This window comes from Perca flavescens, chromosome 11 (genome assembly GCF_004354835.1).
Source record: "Perca flavescens isolate YP-PL-M2 chromosome 11, PFLA_1.0, whole genome shotgun sequence".
Classification (NCBI taxonomy): domain Eukaryota; kingdom Metazoa; phylum Chordata; class Actinopteri; order Perciformes; family Percidae; genus Perca; species Perca flavescens.
In genome coordinates, this window is record NC_041341.1 from 22,087,678 (window position 1) to 22,096,733 (window position 9,056).

Consider the following 9,056-nt stretch of genomic DNA (forward strand, 5'->3'; position numbering starts at 1 on the left):
AAATAAGACACATACATTTACAGCTATAAACAGAAAGGACCCAAATGGCAAAAGCGCAGTCATCCTTGGATTTGAGGAGGGAGTAGGCTTTGAAAAAAAGAACTTGATTAGATGATCTCAGTGAGAGGTGATATAGAGTTCAGAGCTAAATAAAGGGGCAAGACAATGAAGGGCCCTGTATGTGATAAGCAGTATCTTGAAGTTTGTTCTTTACTTTATGGCGGCCCATGAAGAGATTTAAGAGTTGGTGTGGTGTGTGATATGCGGTTGGATTTAGTCAACCTGGCGAAAGGGAAAAGAGCATTGCAAAGCATAGTCTAGGTGTGAAAATATGAGGGTATGAATTAGTAATTCTAGATCCCTGGTTTATAGAATTTATTCGATTTTTTGTAAGTTTAGCTAAAGGAAATTAAATCATCAATTCCTTAATAGCAGCCAGTTAGTCATGGAAGATACCAATATTACCAAACGGAAATAATACATTTGAATAAGCTGCATATGTAAGAATCATTGGACAGATCACACCGTTTGGAACAACAGCTGCTGTGCTCATAAAGTCAACTGAAATACAGTAGCTACAGTATGGACCACCACGTGACACAGTGCAATTACTGTTATTGACTTTTATTGAAGGTTATGTATTCTACAGCATCTCATGAGCTATACAGTGTCATACAGTATCACTGAGTAATGATAAACATGTACCTCAAACAAATCACCTCTGCACATTTATCAATATCTATTGACCACTTATGTTACTTTCAGGAAGTTTGCATTTGCATAAACAAGCTTGTATGGCAGAAGCAACTAAATGTAATGTATGCCTCTAGTCATCTGATAACACATTCATCACTGAAATACAATGTAGGAAGGCCCACTTCATCTTCTTGTATCATGAGGGAAACCACTAAGGACTAATACTTCCCATCTAACAAGCATATAGGAGGAAAAACCTTTATAACTAGAGGCTGCTGACAGATTGCAAACCCCCAATGGAGGGGGATCATTTTACCAACTTGCTAATACATAGTTAGTTATAACTATATAACTATAGTTATAAGTGTAAGTCAAATATTAAAATCAACATAGATTACAATTCTTTAGAAAATGAATGTAACCCTACATAAATAACAGAGTGTTAAATATTAAAAGATACAATACTGTACATACTAACATATACGTATGCGACATACTTAATATTTTAGCTTCATCAATGAAATCTTAAACATTTTAACAACGTTTTAAATAAGTGTCTAACACACATATTAACATGTTACGTATATACATATCCACATATTAGCTAGCTATATACACATTTGAGAGGCTGGGGTTGGGATAGGATGGGAGATGTAGGGGTCTCAGACAATATGTCCCAGGCGTTTCTTGATAAAGTGGGACACCAGGACTTGAGGTCTCTGCTGGTACTCCACCAGAACATCGTGGGGGGAGGTGATCTGGTCTCCGTCAAAGCGGTTCAGCAATGCAACACAGACCACAGCCGCTGGAGAGAGAAATGAGATCATCAGTCATACCGTACACATCAAAGTAGAGGTGTTGTTAAAGCAAGATTGTCTCTTCAAAGCCATAAATAAGCTGTGCCAGTGTACAAAATGTTCTACATTTTTAAACTATACCTTTGACGCCACAGACACGGCACATAGCAGCAAATACAGTGGACTCCATTTCAATATTCCTCACTCCGGCCTCATAAGCTTTCCTCAGATACTCCAGTTTTTCTTCATGAGAGAAGGAGCAGAGCGCGCCGTCGAGTCGGCCTTGACCTTGAGAGACACAGGCACAGGATTTGTCACTACCTGACCAATAGTGTTGACATGTTAAAGTTCTCTGTAATTACAAATGATGTACAAATATGATCACAAACAGTCTCGGCATGTGATGCGGTTTATACCTTCATAGAAGTCATGGGTGCACATGGTGTTTCCAATCATCGTAGGAAAGCTTTGAAGCTCGGCAGAGCACTGCAGAAGCTCATTGGCCACTCCCTCATCCAGCTCAGTGCTCCTGGTAATGACTTTACCCAGAACCACCTGCTCAAACTGGGGACGGAAGGAGTAGTCCACTGCTTTATTCGTGACCACCACCGTCCCTGGAGCCAGACCTAGAGGAGACACCAGGCATACATTTAAAATCTATTTGGTTTTAGAGTCATTGCCTAATAAGAGCCAGGCTAAAGTAGTAATTCGGGGAAAGCACCCTTTCAATAAGTTTTCTAACACTTTCAAAACAAGAAAATGCAATGTTCTTACCGACTCCACCGGATGTACCGAGGCGAATCAGGACCACATCACTAGACTGAGCGTGGTGCAGCAGTTTGATGAGCTCATGCAGCATGATGGAAATGGAAGGGACACCCATGCCGTGCTGTGATGGACACAAGATCAGGATAGACATTACTATGAAAACAGTGCTCATTAAACCAGCAATGCAATATGTGAAGCTCCTGCCAGTATAAACAAAGCCTACTAGGACAGTATATGTTATTGTTCTGTAGTACTTACACTTAAAGAAAGCACAGGTCCTACTTTATACATGCAGTAGCGATCAGTTCCCTCACAGATATCTCTGACTTCCTCTGGGTTTCCAGGCAGTTCCAGCTCCTGGTGCATAAACTGGGCAAAAGCCTTCATACGATTTGCGCTGCCTCCAACACACACAAACTATAGGAAATAGAGAAAGACGACTAATGAATTCTGTTTTATAGCTTTTGAAATTCTAAACCCCACATTATTATTTTTTGTGTTAACGTTTCACAAACCTTAATATCTCCAAACATTTCTGGGAGGTTGTGAGTCTTGGTGCTCAAGCTGAAATGGTAGAGAATATCCTCCTCCATGGTGTCCAAGTAGGGATTTTTCACTTGGACGTGTTGTCTATGAGCAATATAGTACAGCTTATTAATAAAGGGACAGATCACTCCGTTACATCCTAAGTGCTCTGAATGGATTAGCAAACACAATTACGTTGGATTTTGAATAGCAAAAAGAAGTCGTCAAGTTACAAACTTAGTTTAGATTCTTAAATACTTACTTGATATACTCATTTTGGTCAAGTATAATTGGTGCCATGACTGCAGGAGAAGCTTTAAAATCAAATATAAAATGTCTTCAAAAGTTGTTCTTCTGTGAAACCTCCAGATACTCGTTGCAGCTGTTTCTAAATACGAGATATGTCTGACTGCAGAGCTGATATAGCTGTAACCTGTGGCCCTGCTGCTGATTGGTTCCAGAGAGAGGAGTGGCACCTGTCCTCGCTCTCACAAAAACATCCACCAGCCCCAAACAAACTAAATGATTGGCCGAGTACCAGTATACCTTTAAAAAGAAAACCATCTGAAGCTGTTGAATAACTAACGTGTTATGACACCTTTCCCAAAGAACACTGAGATAACCTCTGACCCTGGCATGCAATACACCTGCAAACAACATTTATCTACATTTTCCCTGCATGCCAAAATCAACTACATCAAATTATATACAGTATATACATTGTATACATTGTATTGTTTGCTGTAATATTACAGTATTATGTAGAAAATTATTAACTTTAAAATTTCAGCCTGTGAGAGCAAATACAATTTGGGCATATAAGGCAAAAGCAATAAAAAGAGTGTTTATTTGAACAATCAAATTTTATTCCTTAAAGCTGCCTTTTACAAACAGAAAAAAGAAGGAATACAGTTAATGAGGCACCGCTAACAGGCACAATAAATAAAAGATCCTAGCTTGAATTCAATTAAGCACTTTCACACTTGTGTAATACATCTCACATTTGAAACTAAGTAAAAACATTTGATGTGGCTCAGTATATGAAGGGGTAATAAAGAAATGAATAAGGGGAGGAATGGATGGCAAGGATTGCTGTTGGAAGCATTTGAGTTTGTACATCCTTTTCCCACGGCACTGGCCAGTCTTCTAATCTGTTGATATGGAAATGTATACAAGCACGAGTCATTCAACGAACCATTATTACATATTATGTCAATAAGTTCAATAAGTTTCAAGGCATCAACGTTTCACACCCTTGACTTCATTATGAGATGTTAAGGGGAATTTTGACAGCATGATGAAAAAAACAGGAAAGGAAATGACTTATGGTGATCTGGAAGCTGGTCACTCAATCTGTCAGAAACACTGTGCTACTTACTTGACAAATCAGTGTTGTCTATTGGTTTGTTCTCATCTGCATAACCAAAGCTCAACAGCTTAGACATGTCGACAGGGGCTGGATTCTTGTCATATACTCTGAGAACACCAAGGACAAAAAGGGATGACAATGCAATTTTTGGAACACTTTTTTATGGATATCAAACTGGATGGGGGGTTTTGTAGTCATAAATATAATGTAATGTTTTGCCATCTCCACAAAGTAGGAAATAACATGAGGACACAATTTAAACATTAAAAATGGACCCTAACCTTTAACACAGTGTATACCAAGATCTGGCTACTCATTACAAAGGTACTCTTCCAACAAAACACACAGCGAGAACAACTGTTTGCTTTTTACAATTTTCTCTTCATTTTATATCACACAACCAACTCTGCAAAACTATCCATCTAAACAAGTAATTTAATCTCAGATTTAGCCTTGTTACCTTTCTTGAAATAAAGTAAAAAAGGGTGTGAAATAATAATTTTCACTCAGTCAGTCACTCTTGTTTCAGGAAATTTCTAGACTGTTCTTTTGATTCTCAAAGTTAATATCTACACCAAGACTCTGTATAACTGATCGCTGCACTGCAAAGACGCAAATAACTGATTCTATTTTTGCTTGTTTCAACGATGTGATTGTAGGATTTAGGTAGCTTTTTTTGCAGCGGATCCTTTGTGGAATCGTTAATTGTTGAAGTATCAAAACCATACATGCACTATGACCACATTCTTTATTGTTTTCTCTTTGGAGCTTTGTATGTGAGGAGGTTATTTTGGATTTTTGACAAGTCAATGACATTTCCCAAAAGGGTACATTGAACACACATCACTGACCAGAAGTGAGCCAAAGTAAACAAGTCATTGTCCGGATTTGTCTCGACTTTGTGTGCTGTTTCGTTTGACCTAAGTCAGCCCATGAGCACTTCTGCTTAGTCATAACAACATGGAGACGTGTGGTGTATAATTTACTTACCCTCTTACACAGATTTTTACATCAGCCTTATATCTTATGTGTTTTAATGCTAATAACTACAGAATTACACTGATGGAAAAGCCAAAAAACTTGAAAAAACCCTGTAGATCATGCAATTGCTTACAGTCATCACAGCAAACAACACTTAAAGGATAGGTTCACAATTTTTCAAGTCAGTCATAAAACAATATGTTAATTTAAAGAGGCTTTGTAATATAAGTGATGGTGGACAAAATCCACAATCCACCTTACATGCAAAAATGCATTCAGATGTTTATGTGGAGCTAATATCAGGCTTCTGAGTTAATCAAATCAAGTGGATATCTTCCAAAGTTACAGTCTTTTTAGTACAAAACTCTCGCTTTCTATTTCCCCGAACAGTGTTTCCCTGTTGAGCTGCGGTGGAAGGATAGTGAACAGCCTCATGTTAGATTCAGGTAAACTTCTGAATACATTTTTGGACAGGACTGTGGATTTTTTTTCGCCCATCATTTACATTAAAAGAAAATTAAAAAGGGACTTTATAATGACCAGTGTTAACAGGAGCAACAATTACAGCAAGTAAACTGTTATATGGGCACCTGACTATTTTTATAGGACTGACTTCAAATTTTGTAAACCTATCCTTAAGTGTTTGCTATTACTTCCACTCAAAGTTACAGATATGATCTGACATAATAAGATCACTGTTCTATTCTGTGCAATTGTGTTTCTGAGAGTTGTAAAAAAAAGTGGCATTCAGGGACACCAGCCACTTGTACTGAACAGAATACGGAACAACAGCACCACCTTGTGACCACATGAACTTACATCCTCTTGAATTTGCTGGTCTCATAATATTGATCGGATGGCTGCAATTTCTCCGTCTGGCTGTAATGAACATTGTTGTTCTACAGAACACAAAGCAAAGTCACAGTGCGTGGTGGTTATTTTGTGAATAAAAAAATATAGCCAGGATATATATTTTTTTCTCCTCCATCTTCCTTAAATTTGGCAGTATGCTCTCATCTTGACAATAAAAAAACATTTGAGAAACAAGTACCTGATCCACAAAGTAGGTCTTTCCCATCGAGTAACAACTAAATGAGGTGTGTAACACTACAGCATCACTAACAATCCCTCAACTTTGTCATAAAACATATGATCATAACAGAATAAAACAACACAAGAGATAGAATACATTGGTATTGTGTTAACTCATGTGGCTAAATTGCTTTCTAAATGACATTTCTTTGTTTACCTTCTCTTTGGCATTGCTGCTGCTATCATCCCTCTCCCAGGCTGACATATTGTCCGTCCCAAAGGGGGGCTCTCGCTGTTGAAAAGCTCCAGGGTTTTTCTTCTCTTCACTGTTAATTAGACTGTTGGAAAAACACAATATAGGGATATGAAATGTAGCCTTCACTTAATGATAGCTGGAATATCTAATGAAGAATTTTGTCCTTGTCTTATGTCTTGAGGACCCCCTCAAAAACGAGATGCTTCATCTCAAGGGGTTATATATTCTATATTACAGTACGTTAAAAGAATGAACGCTAGCAAGTAGTACGTAGTATATTAGCAGCAAGTAGTAGTGTTAGTAGATAGGTGTGGCAATGCGAGACTATAGTGTTAGTAATTTAATCATACACTGACTACAAGTTCCAGTGCATGATAATAATAAGACAAATTTTACATGTACCTTGGTTTTTCGTCATCTCCTGATCCAATGCAGAACCTGCCTGGAGTTTGGTATTCATCAGGTTTAGAATTTCTTGTTTCCTCATGCCACAAAAGTCCTGTTGAAAACAAGGACAAAAATAAATGTAGGCAAAATTCATTAACCAACAGGGACATGTCTAGACATAAGGCAACAGGAATGCTCTACCCTTATGCCCTCCTTGTTTTGCAAGCTTGACATAGTCAGAATCACTCTCTAGGACTCCGGCCCTCCGCCCTCGGGCCCTCTCTTCAGGAAGAGTGCTGATGGTCGGGGACAGTCCTGGGATCTGGGAGATCTGGCCATCTATTCCTTGGTACCCTGCACACCCGTAATGTTAAAACACCCCCCCACACACACAAACACAAAGGAAACACACCATTTCTATGAATTGATATGTGAACTAGCTACACTAACGGTTACCATATGCACTAACGTTAACGTTACCCCACCAGGGTCCAGCAGACAAGTCTCCCTGCTGACAATAACTGACCCTAAAATTACACAGAGTTCCAACGTGAGGTAACTATCGTTAAGTCAGTATAAACAGTTGCACTTGCCAGATGTTGTCGATGGAAGATCGTTACTCATGAGAACTGAGACATTTCTAGTAGAAATGGAGACAAAAACCCGGTACACAGTCAACCTCTTCGACGATAGCTTGTAAGACCGAGCAGTCACTGCCGTTAGCGTCGTTAGTTAGCTAGTTAGTTAGCTAGTTAGCTAGCTAGTTAGCTAGCTAGTTAGCTAGCTAGTTAGCTAGTTTAACGGTAGCTGACTGCAGTTAATTTATTCAAGTCTTAAATTAAACACAAATGTAGCTAAGTGACGGCAATTAGTCTATACGGGGAAAAAAAGTTTAAAACACACAGAAATTACAGTTCTGATTTAAATGCAGACGTGTTTTACTTACTGTGAATACATTTTAGGAGCAGATGGAGAAACTAACGTTATGTAACGTCACGGAGCACTGACTGTTTGGAACTTCTGACCGCGTTGCCATGGACACGGTTCCAGCCGTTCGGAGTGCAGCTGCTGAACTCTAGTCGCGCCCTACTACTACTAGCGGCAGCAAAAGGAACTTGCAGGTCTGGCTTGCTGCTCCGTGATGTGTGCTAAGACTGTACCAGAGACGGTTTAGAACATTTAGTATTGCCTACAGTTATGTTTGAAGAGTTGAAATGCTAATAAAATGTCTAAACTTTGGACGGTTTCGAGTAGCCTAATGGTTAAACTTTTTTTTATTTTTTTTTATGCATTGCACACTCAGAAAAGATGAATTTCCGAAAGGTCCTTGTAGAAGAGTGGATAGGGTTATTACTGTGAAATTAGAAGTATCTTTTAATGCAAATGTGCCTAGCTATTTAAAAATATATTTGGTTTTATTACAGATTAATCACGATGTGATTTCTATGGTAACACAGTCGGCTCGTATTGCTTTTTAGTAGTCTAATTTCAATAAGTAGTCTTAATAATAATTTATACTGTATTAATCCCGCAAGGGAAATTACAATGTTTTCACTCTGTTGTTATTATACACATTACACACAAGCCTGAATTACACACACATGCTCAGTAGCCTACCTGCCTATACATGCACTAATGGAGAGATGTCAGAGTGAGGGGGCTGCCCATGGAAAGGCGCCCCGAGAAGTTGGGTTTTAGTGATTTGGCAGTGAGTAGGTATACAGGACATTCTTTTAACCTAAGTTTATTATAATTAATAAAGTAGGCCAACCTCAGACTTTTTATAGAAATTACAAAGTCTGTAGTAATACTTAGAAAGTAATCTTTCTAAGTATTTTTACATTTAAATACCTTAGGCCTATATGATAATATGTTAGGAAACACATTTTGGAGCGATTTCATACTGACCACGTTTGTTTTAAAACATAGGCCTACCGATATTTTGTATTGCCTGAAGGCTATGCCCAAGTCTTGAACCCTTCAGTATTAAGAGGCTTCACTCCCCTAAATGCTGAGTCGGGAACATGCGCAGAGCAAACGAAATAGCAATGGTCCTTTAATTACCGCGCACGTCAAGTTAGCCAGAGAGAAGTCTGTGACAGGAAATGCACGCGTTTGCTTCAGCATAAACGCACAGTGTATCGCTGGATAATATTTGGGTAATCAGAGGATGAAAAAGATTATACTTATAGGCTACTATATTATACGGTTTACTGTAATTCTTTATTGTAGAGTTCAATTTGCA

The 9,056-nt window shown here is 38.5% G+C and overlaps 2 protein-coding genes across 2 annotated transcripts; both read right to left on the minus strand.

Annotated features, from left to right (window-relative positions):
* Positions 1-614: 614 nt before the first annotated feature.
* upp2 (uridine phosphorylase 2) lies at positions 615-2,885 on the minus strand. The gene is made up of 6 exons (XM_028592071.1): positions 2,777-2,885; positions 2,520-2,678; positions 2,268-2,382; positions 1,910-2,119; positions 1,635-1,781; positions 615-1,501 (listed from the first exon to the last, which is right to left on the minus strand). Exons 1-6 carry the CDS (start codon positions 2,852-2,854, stop codon positions 1,359-1,361), a joined length of 852 nt encoding a protein of 283 aa, XP_028447872.1. The 5' UTR covers positions 2,855-2,885; the 3' UTR covers positions 615-1,358.
* Positions 2,886-3,636: 751 nt separating this feature from the next.
* LOC114564626 (uncharacterized protein C7orf57) lies at positions 3,637-7,872 on the minus strand. The gene is made up of 8 exons (XM_028592072.1): positions 7,758-7,872; positions 7,405-7,451; positions 7,013-7,165; positions 6,827-6,923; positions 6,386-6,506; positions 5,956-6,035; positions 4,165-4,262; positions 3,637-3,937 (listed from the first exon to the last, which is right to left on the minus strand). The coding sequence occupies exons 1-8, from the start codon at positions 7,766-7,768 to the stop codon at positions 3,933-3,935; spliced, it is 612 nt and encodes a 203-aa protein (XP_028447873.1). The 5' UTR covers positions 7,769-7,872; the 3' UTR covers positions 3,637-3,932.
* Positions 7,873-9,056: the final 1,184 nt, after the last annotated feature.

Excerpts from the sequence above, each read along its gene's own strand:
- upp2 (XM_028592071.1), bottom strand. The coding sequence starts at position 2,854 with ATGGAGGAGGATATTCTCTACCATTTCAGCTTGAGCACCAAGACTCAC. Across the intron at positions 2,383-2,519 it reads GACCTGTGCTTTCTTTAAGT|CACGGCATGGGTGTCCCTTC; the intron begins GTAAGTACTACA and ends TGTCCATCACAG. Across the intron at positions 1,782-1,909 it reads CACCCATGACTTCTATGAAG|GTCAAGGCCGACTCGACGGC; the intron begins GTATAAACCGCA and ends GTGTCTCTCAAG.
- LOC114564626 (XM_028592072.1), bottom strand. Across the intron at positions 7,166-7,404 it reads TCTTCCATCGACAACATCTG|GGTACCAAGGAATAGATGGC; the intron begins GCAAGTGCAACT and ends ACGGGTGTGCAG. Across the intron at positions 6,507-6,826 it reads GGAGATGACGAAAAACCAAG|TCTAATTAACAGTGAAGAGA; the intron begins GTACATGTAAAA and ends TTTTTCCAACAG.